The sequence below is a fragment of the Myotis yumanensis genome, unplaced genomic scaffold, assembly GCF_028538775.1.
Source record: "Myotis yumanensis isolate MYYU_CA2020_CCGP unplaced genomic scaffold, mMyoYum1.0.hap1 SCAF_15, whole genome shotgun sequence".
Lineage (NCBI taxonomy): Eukaryota > Metazoa > Chordata > Mammalia > Chiroptera > Vespertilionidae > Myotis > Myotis yumanensis.
This window is the reverse complement of record NW_027223766.1, coordinates 18,293,563-18,309,220: the sequence shown is the minus strand read 5'-3', so window position 1 is coordinate 18,309,220 and position 15,658 is coordinate 18,293,563. Positions and strand designations below refer to the sequence as shown.

At 37.4% G+C, this 15,658-nt stretch overlaps 1 protein-coding gene across 2 annotated transcripts in view; it reads left to right on the top strand.

Annotated features, from left to right (window-relative positions):
• The window catches only part of PREX2 (phosphatidylinositol-3,4,5-trisphosphate dependent Rac exchange factor 2), a 226,555-nt gene that overhangs the window by 116,345 nt on the left and 94,552 nt on the right, over positions 1 to 15,658 (top strand). For both annotated transcript variants that reach the window (XM_070391971.1, XM_070391970.1), the window contains exons 20-23: positions 999 to 1,135; positions 3,488 to 3,605; positions 6,034 to 6,218; positions 8,534 to 8,695. In XM_070391971.1, coding sequence (XP_070248072.1) covers positions 999 to 1,135; positions 3,488 to 3,605; positions 6,034 to 6,218; positions 8,534 to 8,695 — 602 coding nt within the window. The remainder of the gene's footprint in view (positions 1 to 998; positions 1,136 to 3,487; positions 3,606 to 6,033; positions 6,219 to 8,533; positions 8,696 to 15,658) is intronic.

Below are 15,658 nucleotides of genomic sequence, written 5' to 3'. Positions count from 1 at the left end.
TGCCCTTGACGGGAATCGAACCTGGGACCCTTGAGTCCGCAGGCCAACGCTCTATCCACTGAGCCAAACCGGTTAGGGCTCTAGGTTATTTCTTGACACAGTGCCTGTTTTCAGGCTGTTCTTTCTGTTGGGAATGTCCCTCACTCCAGCAAGAATCAGTTCAGTCCAGGAAAAGCACTTAAAATTTCTGGGAGTGAATTTTAGTGAGGACAATTCTTGAATATAAATTATGTTCTTCAGGATTTTTATTAATTCTTTCATGAGGGAAATTGCTTATAAAGAAAGGCTCTTCTAACATACTTATAATAAGTTTTGTAGTTATTTATCTTAGTTATATTCATTGCTTTGTTAATGTTGCTTTGAATATCAAATAATAATGATTGGAAGGTTCTGAAAATCTTAACTCACTGGTTAGGATATGCCACTTCCATACTTAAATCTATGTCTATGCAAATAAGTGATGGGCAGTTGATGTTATCTGATTAATTTTATTCTTCAGTTCTCTGGTTCCTGAACTTATTTTTCTTAGCAAATCCAGTCCACTTGCTAATTGGTTTGATTTGATTTCTTAAGAATTTCTTTTAATTGTTGGCATTTTTAAAATGAAAGTGAATTCTATTTTAATTTTTAGAGATTTTTGTAAACAAAAGAAAGATAAATAAGGCATGATACTGGCTTTCTCATTTTGCTATTATACATGCATATTCAGAAAATTAGATTGACTAGACATTTTAAAGGGAAAATAACTGATTAGCATTAAAAAAGTTACTTTACAATATCCCTTCAAACTAATTCATAGGGAGGTGGGAAAATACTGTTACAGTTTGAATGCCCTGTAAATAGCAGAAACATGTTGAGAGGGCATTGCTATCAGAACCAAATTATCAAAAACACACTAGCTAGATGTTTATTATATTTTTTCATTGCTTTCCTTATTGCATATGTGATAAAAACAAATCTAAAATGACTTTCTGACAATTTTCCATTTGTACTTAAAGGAACGGTGGCCGCAGCAGCCGGTCTTCACCCTGGGCAGTGTATCATCAAAGTCAATGGGATCAATGTCAGCAAAGAGACACACGCCAGCGTCATTGCACATGTCACGGCCTGCAGGAAGTACAGGAGACCAACCAAGGTACGCTGCCTCTCAGCTTATCCAGATCTAATCGCGAACGTGCATGGAAACCCCAGGGACAGCACAGGAAGTGCCAGAGATGTTTGTGGTTTCCACTTCTGGGTTCACATTTAAGCACAGCATTGTAAATCTCATCATGATTGCTTTGTCAAAATAATGAGTGATGATCGATTGTGCTTAACGTTACATTTCATTGTTGCGGTATTATCACCTGTTTAAAAAATGCCCTGAGATTTGAGTTTTTAAATTTATCAAATTGAGATCCAAAGGTTTAAACTGTTTTCCTGACCCTTGTATTTGCTTGAGAATATAGGATGGTCATTCTGTGTCTGTAGATATGAATTATAAATGCTTACAATGTTCACTATTAGAATTTTGTGAAAAACAAAAACTTGTGGGTATTATGGGGTCTGCAGTTGAATTTTTGGATATATTAATTTAGCCAATTGAATTTAGCTCAGAAAAGAAAGTACTTGTCATTATTTAAAATTGTCAGCACTATCCTCTGGTCCAAATTTCAAGTGTATAGAAAAAATAAAATTACAATCCTAATTTATAAGCAAAGCTTATTATCTCATGAGGTACAAGTGCATATTGGACTAAAAGAGAAAATTCAGTTTAATCCACTAAATGCAAAAGAATTTTAAATGCAAAAAATCTTCACACGAGAGGCTTCGAATTTTTTTCTGTCATATACACTGAAGCACTGTTTTCTGGATTGGGGAATAAAACTTTGTGTCCAAATCAGAAGGATAAATGGCTATTTTCTCATAGTTCAGGCCCAACACCCTGCAAAATACTGCACATACAAGAAAATAGCTCATCAATTTTACTTACCAATAGGTCAAATTAGCATAGCAAATTAGAATTCACACATTTATGCATAGGTTATTCTGGTTCATCGTAAGTAGTTCAATATTTATTGAACTATATTACTGAATGAATTTTTTTAAAGGACATTTCTGAAATTATCAAATCTTTCCCCTTCTATCAGAATTTTAATAAGTAGCTAAGTGGATTTTGGTTTTACTCCTTTTTATTTTCCCAGCCTGCCTTCTTGGAGAGGTATTGTTGATCAATAAAATGATTGAGAAAAATAATAAATGGACAGAAAAATTTACAAAATGAATAACATCGGGTGTTCATTGCCACAAAACAGACTGTCCCACCACTCGGTAGCTTAAACAGTAGTGATTGATTATTTCCCTTGATTCTGCGGGCTGATTGGGTGTCAGTGCCTGTGAGGGCACTGGCACGTCTGCATTATGCTGGGACTGACTGGGCACTGCAGTTCCGCTGCTGCTAATCTCTCTCCAGACTCTTCCACATGGCCTCCCTTTCCAGTCTTTAGCAAGATTTCCCTTCTTCATGGTGTCTGGGTTTCAAGAGGGGATATTACAGTCGATCAACTCTCTATTTACATCATGCTTGCTCTATCCCTTTGGAAAAATCAGATCACATGATCACACCCAGAGTCAGTGTAGGAGGAGTCACATAAAGGTGTAGATTCTTGGGGATGTGGGTCATTGGAGGCCACAACAGGTCACCAAGATGTATTTGAATGATCAAATGTTAGCATTTTAGTGATGCATAACAATATCATAATTAAACATAATTGTGAAGTTAATAAACAAGAGAAAAGTGGGTAATACAAATTATATCACACTTCAGTAGTGCAATTCAATTTATCATCTTACCTCGGAAAAGTATAAACTTAGAGTAATGCAACCCTAAAAGCATTTGCTTGGTAGTCACTTTTTCTCTCTCTCATTTATCTAAATAAGATTGGAACTGCTATTTCAATTAAGATACAGGATGATTTATGACATAGGAGGATTAAAAGATAGTTACATTACTTCAGAACCTAATGAGATGAAAGATGGTCTTCCAATTTTTTTATTGGTTTGATTCAAAAAACATTAAGTGTATTAAAATATATGTGATTGTTAGGAGAGCACTTAAAGGGAGAGCACTAAAAGGGTGTAGATGCTTGATCTTTTGGAAAACTGTTCATCTAACATTTATTTATTCAAAAATGTAATTTATAGTTCATTTTAAGATATAATTGAGGCATTTAAGTAAGACATTTGGGGAGTATATCTTACTCAAAAACATACTTTTGGGAGATAAAATTTCAAGCTTTAAAAGGTCAGCTTGTTAAACAACGATAGTTGGCTTTGACATTCTATTAGTTTCTGATGTTGATTTTCTTTTTCAAAATTTATTATTTTTAAACAAACCAGAAGGAAAAATAAGCTTGTCAGCGCTCCTTCTGAAGCAGGCTTATGAAATGGATACGCATGTTTAGGAAGCACTAATGCCGCTGAGGTTTTTTCCCTTCCTCATTTCCAGCAAGATTCCATACAGTGGGTTTATAACAGCCTCGAGAGCGCCCAAGAAGACCTTCAAAAGTCTAACACCAAACCCCCCGGAGATGAAGCAGGGGATTCTTTTGATTGCAAAGTAGAAGGTGGGTTCCTTCTTTTCTCACTATTTGTTCATAGTATTCTTTTTCAATGTGCTAATTATTGAAAATCTGATATGTTCAAGCCACTTATATTTTTCATTTGGGAATGTACAGCTCTTTTAAATTACAGTTGACATATAATAGTGCATTAGTTTCAGATGTCCAACATAGTTATTTGATATTTATATATCTTATGAAGTGATCATCATGAGAAGTCTAGGAGCCATCTATCACTATATGAAGTTATTATATTATTGACTATATTCTTTATGCTGTACATTATATCTCTGTGACTAATTTATGTTATAACTATAAATTTGTACCTCTTAATCCCCTTCACCTTTTTGCCCATTCCCCATTCAAGCCACTTTCTTAAGTAATTGTTACTAATAGATGTCATGTCAAATGCATAAGTAATAATAGCTTCTAGCTCAGTGGTTCTCAACCTTCCTAATGCCGCGACCCTTTAATACAGTTCCTCATGTTTCATTTGTAACAATTCATTGTTACAAATTGAACATAATTAAAGCATAGTGATTAATCACAAAAACAATATGTAATTATATATGTGTTTTCCGATGGTCTTAGGCAACCCATGTGAAAGGGTCGTTCGACCCCCAAAGGGGTTGCGACCCACAGGTTGAGAACCGCTGTTCTAGCTAATGTGGAATAGCTACTACACTTTGTTAGTCACTTTATTAAGTCTTTTACATAAATTATCTCATAAAGTCATCAAAAGAGAAGATCTCATAAGGTGTGATTATCACCATCCTCATTTTATAGGAGAAGAAATGGAGGCTAAGGGAGTTGCCCAAGTTAGTACATGGTAGAATGAGGATTCAATCTCAGTTAGAATGTGTTTCCTTGTTTTGAGTTTAGATGTTGTTTAGACCTTACTACTCTAATGTGGTTTGCAGACCAGTAGCAGCAGAACCTGGAGCAAGAGAGAGTCCCAGAATCTCAGCCAACCCTAGATCTACTGACTCAGAATCTCCAAGTTAATAAATCTGATCTGCATGCACACTTATATCCCAGAAGCCCTGGTTTAGAAGGTCCATAGTTCTTTTGAAAATAATTTCTTGATTCAAGTAACTTTTACTATATTGAAGCACTGATAGTAATGAAAGAAGCAAGCTATTGTGCAAACGAGAGAAAGAGAGACCTGTTGACAAGGACTCCTATCACCTCTTTTCTCGGTGAAGCACGCCAGCAGATTGCTATATTCAGTAGCTTCTTTGCCAAAGGTGAAGGGGGCTGAGGCAACTGACAAATGCTCTGAGTTATTGTTTCAAAAGTTTTCCCCGAAGTTCTTGCATCCTCTCTTCCACTTTCCTGGCATCTTTCCACTCATATATTTGGTGGGTGTCCCTAAATTTTTATTGTAGTTTTAGTTTTTTGCAAACCAGCACAGGTGGAGAATTCCCTAGACACACTGCTCGTATGGGGGAACTTAGGAGAAGCTGTTTCTCCCCACTCCTGGAAGGCCATTGGTAGGAGCCACTCATTTCATGGGCAGTATTAGAAATGCTCGACCTCCTGGTGCAGCAAGACTGTTATGATAAATCAGTTCTCATTTTTTTAAATGAAGATGAATCTCAGGACTTCATCCTGAAGCTTTTTTTTTTTTCTCATTTAGAGTTAATTGCTGCTAATCATTATTCTGTCTCAGTGAAAGGTAGAGAGGGTTGATGAGATGCTCTGGAAATCGATTCCTAGCTACGCTGGGATTTAATTATTTTTGCTATTTTCACTATTTCTAGAATTATTTTAAATAAACTCATTTTATTTTGCTTACTTAATATTTACTGTTAGGTTTCTCACTTGAGAATTAAGTGTTTTTGTTGTTGTTGTTGCTGTTTTATCAGCTGACTGATTTTAGTTCAAAACCTATAAGAAGATGTTCCAAATGGAAATGTTAGTATAGTGAATGATGAGAAATTTTCTCAATGAGCTCTCTGGAAAATGCTATTTGGGAGAATTCAGACACTCTCTGCTGAAAAAATGATTACTGCATCTCCTTTCTGCTTCGTCAATATGGCCTTATGTGTTTTTTTTTCTGCTTTCAGAAAATATTCATCCAATGTTTAAGGCAGTTTCAAGAATGCTGACTTTAATCTATGCATGCTTTTAATGAGAAAATATAAAATTGTGTGTATAACGTTTATAGTGGTGTAAATAGGCGTACATATGGTCCATAGATCAAAATGGATATGTAAAGATAGAGTAGTGAGATTTGGATAACTCAAGCATATTTCTAAAAAAAAATGTTCTTCTTTTAAAAAATGTTAACAAGGGTATATACTTCATTAGCACATTAAACTTAGGCATCCTTTAAAGAACTCCTTAAAAATTATTCAAAGAGACTCAAATTATTTGAAAAGGCTAACAGACCCTTCATGAATTTGCTGAATTAAAATTGTCTTTATTCCAGAGGTAATTGACAAGTTCAACACCATGGCCATCATTGATGGGAAGAAGGAGCATGTGAGTCTGACGGTGGATAATGTGCACCTGGAGTACGGGGTTGTGTATGAGTATGACAGCACCGCTGGGATCAAGTGCAACGTGGTGGAGAAGATGATCGAGCCCAAAGGTTTCTTCAGCCTCACTGCAAAGGTAAGGGCCATCCTGGGAACAAGGGATTGTGCTCTAGATAAAGCAACTGAAACCCTCCCCACCCCCATCTTAAAACGTGTAAAGAGCTGTATGCGTTTCCTTTCAGCTTCTGCTCCTCCCCACCCCCCATTACTCAGTATGTGTACAGTCTTCCTTTTTATTGATACTTGTTGGAGCACAGTGGGAAGTTAGATGGGACTCTAGCCCAGGGGAGTGTTAGTTGCTTTGGCAGTCTTCTCTGCATTTTGTAAGTTTGCTGTGTTTGTTAATTCAGTATCATGTGTATGTTTTAAGATGATTTTCACGCCAGGTGGTGCTTTTTTAAAATGTACATAATTCTCGGAGGAGTATTTGAAGTCATGAAATACATGATACGAGATTTCAAATCCTGCAAGTCTCAACCTTATTTCATAAAGTTTCACAAAACTTAGAGATGATTTACGAATAGATCCTCAGACATTTATATAATTCTTGGTAGTGAGGGATATTATCCGTAGTCCTTAGCCTGCAGCAAGACAGGGAGGAAGCAAGTGTTCATCCTAATGGATAAATCATGTAGGAAGTGAGAGGTGATCCTGTGCTTGCTTTTCATGATCCTCTACAAGGGAGATCTATCAAACTCCTATGGGACTTTCCACAGGTTAGAACTTTAGGATTTTTATATCACCCTGTGAGGATTCAGGTATTACAAGTAAGTAATATGTCAAATAGCTTCACTACCTTTATTTCTTCATTTCAATTCTTGTTTCACTTATGTGTAATCAAGATAGACTTAAAATATTTATAGCATGAGTTTTTTTAATCCTTCCCTCAAGGACATGTTTTTATTGCTTTTGAGAGAGAGAGAAAGGGAAAAAGAGAGAGAGAGAGAGAGAGAGAGAGAGAGAGAATGAATAACATTGATTGGTTGCTTCCTGTACAAGCCCCAACTGGGGATCAAACCCACAACCTAGGTATGTGCCCTACCATTTGTTGTACAGGATGACACTTCTACCAGCTGAGTTACCCGGCCAGGGCTGTAGCATATATTTTTTTTAAATATTAGTTAGAGAAAATAATTACAGAAATATAAATTCACCATTTTAAAAATAATTATGTTTCTGTTTTATATTCTGAAAGTCTACTTTTTAAAAAAATGCCATCATTCTGATCACATTTACCACTCTATTTATCTATTGATATAAGATCTATATTTTTAAAATGCAACCCTTTCCCTACTGCATTGTACTATTAAAGAGGATCCATGTAAGAATTTGTGATCAAGTTATTGTAATTATTTTATCTCATTTCCTATTTCAAATTTGCAAAATTACATGGGTTATTTTATATATGAAAGCTGTGTAAGTTAGTACACTTACGTATTTCCCCTGCACACAAGAAGAAAAGAAAATTAAAGGTAGTAAAAACCCCTCAAATTTCTAGATTAGTAACTCACATTCCATAATAATTAGTGGAATAAGTAAATAACTCACACTTTATATTCTGCAAGAAAGGGAAGTGGAGGTGGTGAGGCAGTTCAGATAAATATACCATGTATACATTTCTCACAAATTATTTAAAAATGTTAGGTAAGGTTATAATCAGTCCTGTGATCGTTAAACAATAAAAAATGCTACATATAAATATGACAATTCTTAATTCATAGGAAATTCTCAGGGATCTAGGGTGTGTATGTATTTGTGTGAACATGTGTGTGTGCATACACTCATACACACACTCATAGACACGTGCACACAGACACACGCACACTGCCTTACCATTGATTCAAATAGCCAAAAGGGTTTACAAATTGAATACATAAATAGGACGCTTTTATCTGATGCTGTTATCAGAGCACAGACACTGCAGGTAGCATTGATTGTTATTTTAGCAAGATAACCTCTTATTTATTCAGTCCTTCAGCAAACATTTGTTAAATGCACACTTTGTACTGGGAAAGTAAGGAGGCTACTCTTTTGGATTTCATTAGTTTTTATTGTTCTATAAAATTGAAAAAAATGTTCTGAGTAACATATAAGCATTGTGTTCCCACATCAGTGTATTGATTTATTGAGCGAGGCGTCTTAGAAGTCCACTCACCTCCTTCAGGGAGCCTTTTATAGTCAACAGAAGGCAAAGAATGAGATACCAGACACACAGGCCCGTCACTCTACTGCCAGGGCTTGGGTGAACATAGAAATCCTAGGCAGCCACCACAAGAGCATTGGGAAGTCACCTGTGTTGTGGAATTGTGAACATTTTACTTGGCTAATTTTGAAGCTTTTATTTTCCTGTTCTGTTCTGCATTTTGCATGTGTGTCTGTGTGTCACTACAGATTCTCGAAGCCTTAGCTAAAAGTGATGATCATTTTGTACAAAACTGCACCAGCCTTAACTCATTGAATGAAGTGATTCCTACTGAACTTCAGAGTAAATTCAGTGCCATCTGCAGTGAAAAAGTTGAGCACATCTCTCAGAGAATATCCAGTTACAAAAAGGTAAACATTCTATGTATACATTTCACATGTGAGTATTATTTAAATTACTAGAGGCCTGATGCACGAAATTCATGCATGAGGGTGTCCCCTAAGCCCAGCCTGCACCCTCTCTGATCCGGGACATCCCTCTTACAATCCAGGACCTCTGGCTCCTAACGGCTCACCTGCCTGCCAGTCTGATCACCCCTAACCGCCTCTGCCTGCTGGCCTGATCGCCCCTAACTGCCTCCCCCCTGCCGGCCTGGTGGCCCCCAACTGCCCCCCCCCCCCCCTCACCAGCCTGGTTGCTCCCAAATGTACCCCCGCCGCCGGCCTGGTCACTCCTAACTGCTCCCCTCTGCTTGCCTGGTTGCCCCTTACTGCCCGCCCTGTCGGCCTGGATGTCCCACTGGGCCTGCTGTTCAGTCGTTTGGTCGCCCCTCACTAACCCCCCTGCCAGCCTTGTTGCCCCATGCAGCCTGCTGTTTGGTCATTACTGTTACTGTGATGGCATCCTGGACAATTTGTATATTCCTCTATTATTAGTATAGAGATTGTTTAAATGTCAAATTAATTCAGTTTCTGATATTTTCTCTACTTATTCATGTTCCAGCTAATTGAAATGATAACTTTTACATAACATTCTAGTGGTTTTAAATGCCTGTAAATCTATCCCCTCATTTGATCTTTGCAAATCTCATTTTTCAATTGTAATAACTGAGGCTTAAAGAATGATATCTAACCTACTAGCAAAAGATAGAGTTGGGATTTGAATCTCAGCCACCTAATTCTGAAGTCAGATTTTAAAATTACACTGTAGTTCTTCTTTCCCTTTTCTCTCAACAGAGGGAACAGAGCCATTAATCAGAAAATATAGGGAACATCGGCTATTTTAAATTGATCAATTGTTTCATTTATTTGACATACTTTATTGAGCACCTTTTATATGTCAAACACTGTTCTTGGGCCCAGGAATATGGCAGCAAAAGCACCTCTTGTGGCACTTATGTTTGAGTGGGGGAAGCAGCAAGGAAGTAAATAAATATCTTCAAAGGAGGGAAATCAAATATTGAAAGGAGTTACGAAAAAATCAAAATAGGGAGGCATGGCAGGAAGTGCCCGGATGGTAACTTTAGACTGGGAGGCTAGAGAAAGCCTCCCTGAGAAAGTGTATGCTGAATGGCAAGTTGAACTCTTCATTTACACTGGAGTGGGGAAGCATCCAGGTAGAAGGAGCAGCTGAGGCCCTGCAGCCAAAAAATGACCAGGGTGGAAGGGGGTGTGGCCAGGCATAAGGTCAGAGGCTTAAACAGGGACCAATATGATCACTTGTGAAGTCCTTTACTTTTGGAAATGTGAAAGGAGGTTAGATTTTCTTCTCACATCGATGAGAAGTTATTGGAAGCTTTAAACAGTTGGATGACTTCACCTGATTGAGGTTTTGAAAGATCATGCTGGCTCCTCTATAGGAATGGGTTGTATGGAGGCATAGAGACAAGTAGGAAATAATCTAGGTGAATGTTGATGAAGCTTGAACTATGGTAAAGACGAGGAGACGGAGAAAATTAGTTGCATATGAGAATATACAGAGGGGGACAACAGTAGGTTTATAACTATGAGTACACTAAATGCAGTTAATAAAAGCTATTGTAATAATCACAACCCACATGTCTTTTTCCATATGAACAACTCTAAACCTGTGTCTTCCCACCCCTGTATTTAGAGGTAGAATGAATAGAAATTTATCTCCAAAACATATAGTAGGTTTTAATTTTTTTCTTATTTATATCAACAGGAAACTAGCTGCTTAAATCATTTATCTCAAAATGAGGCTGGTTGCTTAAAGCTTGGTATGCCATTCTAGGAAATATAGTTTACCTCAAAGTTTATGAATATGAGTTAACTCTATGTGTCTTATGTTCCTGATACCTGTATATATAAAAGGCTAAGTGACCGACTGTCCAACTGTCCAACTGGCTGGTACATATGACGTGCACTGACAATTTAAAAATAAATGTTGCCTTGCACATGCACGATACATATAAAGCTCTTGCTGGTGCCAATCACACGTGTGTTTCGATCTGTCATTGTCAGTTGTGGTTGTTCTGATTCCAAGAATTGATTTGTCCCTGTCTGACACACTGGCCTTCCATTTAAATTAATTAGAAGACAGTTTCCCGTGATGCCAGCATTTGCAATGACTATTAATAAATCACAAGGACAAACTCTAGACAGAATAGGAATATTCCTACTTGAATCTGTTTTTGGACATGGTCAGTTATATAGTTCGAAGAGCATGTGACCTTAAAGTTAAAGTTGTAAATATTTCATCACAGAGTCAAGCACTCTGAAAGTGTTTTTACTCTTAATGTGGTATACAGGGAGATATTAGAATAAGTTTAATCAATTTATCAGTCATTGTTTTTATTAATGTTGTTTTTATATCATGTTTTTGTTGTTTGTATATCATGTTTTTATTGTTTTTATATCATGTCTTTGTTGTTGTTATATCATGTTGTTATTGTTTATTTATTAATCAACTTATATATTATTTTCATATACATTTTACTAATTTTCTTTCATCCCTGATACTTCTATTATAGAGAAAGGGCGAATAGTGATATTAAAATATTTCTTCTAATTAATTTCCTTTCAATGTGCACGAATCCATGCACCGGGCCACTAGTAGTAAATAAAAGATAAACCCAAGCATGTCAGTGTGTCCATACGAGAAGAGGGAGGTGCGTGAATGGATACTGAAGGGATATCAAATTTGGTTCCCCTTGGTCAGGGGTGGGAAACCTTTTTTCTGCCAAGGGCCATTTGGATATTTATAACATTATTTGTGGGCCAACTTGAAAATTAGCCTGCTATATTAGGTCAGACATTTAAGTAACTCACCCATAATGTCTTGGCAGGGCCAGACCAAATAATTTCAAGGGCCTTATATGACCCATGGGCCAAATGTTTCCCACCCCTGGCTTAGGAGGAATGGGACAAGGGGAAGAGGGGCCACTATGTTTTTCTTTAAGCATTTCATATAATGTTTGCCTTGTTAAGTTGAATATGTATTGCTATTTTACTTTTTTATAAGCCCATTCACTGAAGAAAATGATATTCTAGATCACTGTTAACCCTCTTTCCATGACTGCTGAGCTCAGTTCATCTGTTTAAGTTTGGGCAAGATTGCGTGAATATGCCTTGTTGAAGTTGAAGGAAGAAGATTTTCTTTTTATTTCTCCTGTCGCTAAAAAATGTGACAATGCTTTGAAGTAAAATTTAAAACCTCTAAACAAATCCAAAATAGTATTCCCCTTTTTAACACATTTTGAAAAGAGAATCATTCTCCTGCAGAGATGAATCTGTATAAGGTGTGGCAGGGCTAGGGCAAATTCTGGTTGTCAAACTTGTCAGTGTGTGTGTATCATTTTATTTTTTCTTGACTTTCTTTGTACTTTCTTCTCTCCATTCATGTAACAAAAGCAGTGGAAGTAACTCCAAGAAATATACATGGAAATAGGTACACTATATAAATATAAATAAAACTTTGGGATCAGGGTATAATAGGTAGGGTATTGATTCAGCTGCTTTACGAAAGACCAAGATAGCATAGACTAAATATAGATAGAAAGTTTATTTTTCATTTTTATGGAGGCCCAACCTGGAATCCGGTGGGGTAAGGGATTGACAGTCTTCTAGGGATCCTGCTACATTTTTGCTCTCTCTCCTAGGACATTCCCCTCTTCCACCACCATGTAAGTCATAGCTCCCCAGGAGGGGCAAGAGGAAGAGGAGAGTGACGAGTTTCCGTTTGAGGGCATGACCCACATGTTGTGGACATCACTCCTGTTGGCATCCTGTTAGTCACTTAGTGAAAGGGAGGCTGGGAATCCATGAGTCCTGGGCATCATGTGCTCAACTGAAACTCAGGAAATTTTATGACCGAAAGGAAGAAGGAGACAAATACTGGAGGTAAATTAGGAGGTAAATTTATAGGTAAAGCTATATTAGAATAGATAGTATAGAGCACCAGGGGAAAAGCATCATAGGTAAGCAGATCCTAAGACTCTATTTAGTTACTAAAGTAGAATATTCTATTTAGACTTCAGCTTCCTGATGGTCAAAATAAAAAAGGAAACATAGCCTATTACATATATATCAGTATCCCTGTGATACATACATGTTTCTTAAGAGAAGCAAAGCTTTTCTTGGACTGAGTTCTAAAAGAAATCTCTCACACTGGATTTCAAATGGGCGACACCAGGAAATGGCAGGGCAGTGCCTGTAAACATATCCATGCAAAAGAAGCAGCAATTTGTTTTATGTGGCTAATATTTTTAATGCACTCTTTTAATGAAAGCCAATGACATAGGTCAAAACTCAACTTTCCAGAAGCCAATTTGTTGCAGGATAGGGCAGGAAGAATAGGGAAATGTTTACTAAATGAGTACCTTTTATGTAGGCAACAGGCCTTAAAATCATTTACGTGAGGATTCTTGTCATCTCACACTTCCAATCTACTTGGGAAGAAAGATCAAAATACATGAAGTAAGCAATAATAATACTGACTGCTTAGCCTACTAGGAGGTGCCATTGTGAATGGTTGGACATGCTGGCTTCCCATACCCTGATCTATATGAGGGTGTTCCTTGGAGTTATGTGGTGCACAACAGATTGCAGCAGTCTACTACAGGTGTTACTGCATGAGATATTTTTATTTTTTTTTATTTTTAAAATATATTTTATTGATTTTTTACAGAGAGGAAGGGAGAGAGATAGAGAGTTAGAAACATCGATGAGAGAGATCGATCAGCTGCCTCCTGCACGCCCCCCAGTGGGGATGTGCCCGCAACCAAGGTACATGCCCTTGGCCGGAATCGAACCCGGGACCTTTCAGTCCGCAGGCCGACGCTCTATCCACTGAGCCAAACCGGTTTTGGCTGCATGAGATATTTTAAAGTTTGCATATGTTATAGAATTTTACCAGTGCAGTGATATGAGACACATTATTCATTTCATTGATGAAGTATCTGAAGCTGAGTAGTCAAGTTACTTGCCCAAAGGCACACAGCTGGAAACAGCAGTGAAGTTTGAACCTTGCTCCCTTTTATGCTTAAGCTGGTCGTTGCTTGTTTACCTGTATTGACACTGAGCTACACAGCTTATGTGCTAAACAGTATAGTTGAGACTACAAGGGCAACAGCATTTCAGAAAAGGAGGAATTATTGTGGATCAACTCGTCAAAAAATGCTACCTGCTGTTTGGAAAGATTTGTCAGAGTGAAGAGGGAGAAATGACGCTTAAGTAAAGGGATATATCCTAAGTGAAGGCAGAGATGTTGACGTGACAATGATCTTATCGATGAAGAATTGGCAGACTGCCTGGACTAGGAAGGAGGACTTGAGTTGGATGCAATTAAAAATGTAAACTGAGCCGAAACCGGTTTGGCTCAGTGGATAGAGCGTCGGCCTGTGGACTGAAGGGTCCCGGGTTCGATTCCGGTCAAGGGCATGTGCCTGGGTTGCGGGCACATCCCCTGTGGGAGGTGTGCGGGAGGCAGCTGATCGATGTTTCTCTCTCATCGATGTTTCTGGCTCTGTCTCTCTCCCTTCCTCTCTGTAAAAAAAATCAATAAAATATATTTAAAAAAAAAAAGTAAACTGAAAAAATCTGATTTTTCCAGTGATATTTGGAGTGGCCTAATAATCATGTTTGTTTGTAAAAAGTGCCAGTGACTTAGACTTGTGTGGGAGCATTGGGAATGGGGAGGAAAGGATCTGCTCAAGGTGTGTGTAGGTAAAGTATATACAGCCTTATGATGAATAGGTTATGGCAAAGGAAGCAGGTGCTATTGCCTGGCTTCTAACAAAAATATGGTTTGTGATAAACTAAGGAGTGTATGTTGTGGGTGATTAGAAACATAAAGCACAGGGTTTCCCCCCAAATGCTGGGGATTCTCAAACACATTATTCCGGTGAGTGAAATAAATGAAAACACATCATTCTTACATTTTCTCAGGAGTAACTAGGGGCCTGGGAAGCTTTGAAAGCAGAGATGGAGAGGCTAATGGGCAATGATTTTAGATGATAAAAATAATAACACTGGATTATGGAAAGCTTTTGTATGTACATTATTATTTGAGTTTCGAAATAACTATGTGTACTGAATCCTGCTTCTTTCTCAGGAAGATTGATAATTTCCTTAATGTCACGTAGCTGGCAAGTGGAAGACTAGGTATCAGTCTTTTGGAAAGCTCACTTATTTTTATTTTCAATTTAGAAATAAAAAGAAATTTGTAAGACAACTAGGTCTTAAAAAAAATGAAGCTATTTTTTCCTCATCCCTTCTTGACCATAACATATTTAGAATAATTGGCTATCTTTCTCACTAGATAGAGAAACCAGATTAGCAAGAAAATATTTCAAGGTTCTTTTCTATTTGAACAAAGTTTAGATACCTAAAATAATAGCCTTAATAGGTCATGTAAGGTTAGCTCTATTTGCATATCAAATGCATGGCAATGGAAACAATAGAATTGGTGAATATATGTGTTTAATTTCCACATATTTACTTTTATAGTATTATTAGCAACATTTTTTTCTTCTAGAGGAAGACTTCAAACACTTTCTTCCTGTAAAATAAAATGTATCCATAGAAACTTAAATCTCAAAGAGGCTACCTTGCCTTTATTTTGACTCTAAAAGATTTAGATTATAAAAATAGAAAGCTGTTGGTTTCTGTAGTTTCTGTAGCCAGGCTGTTGCCGTCAAAATAGATTTCCTGGCCAGTTGTACAGGCCATCAATGCTTTTTGGCCCAGGTGTAAGAGAAGTTCAGACCTTATTGGAGACCTGCATGAGTCCTCCACAGGCAGTTCATCTCTGGAAGATGTGTAGTGAACTAGGGGTAAGAATGGGCACCAATTGGAGGGACATTCTCACCCTAAATTGTCCTAGGAATCCTTTTTAATTCTAGATTTATTCTT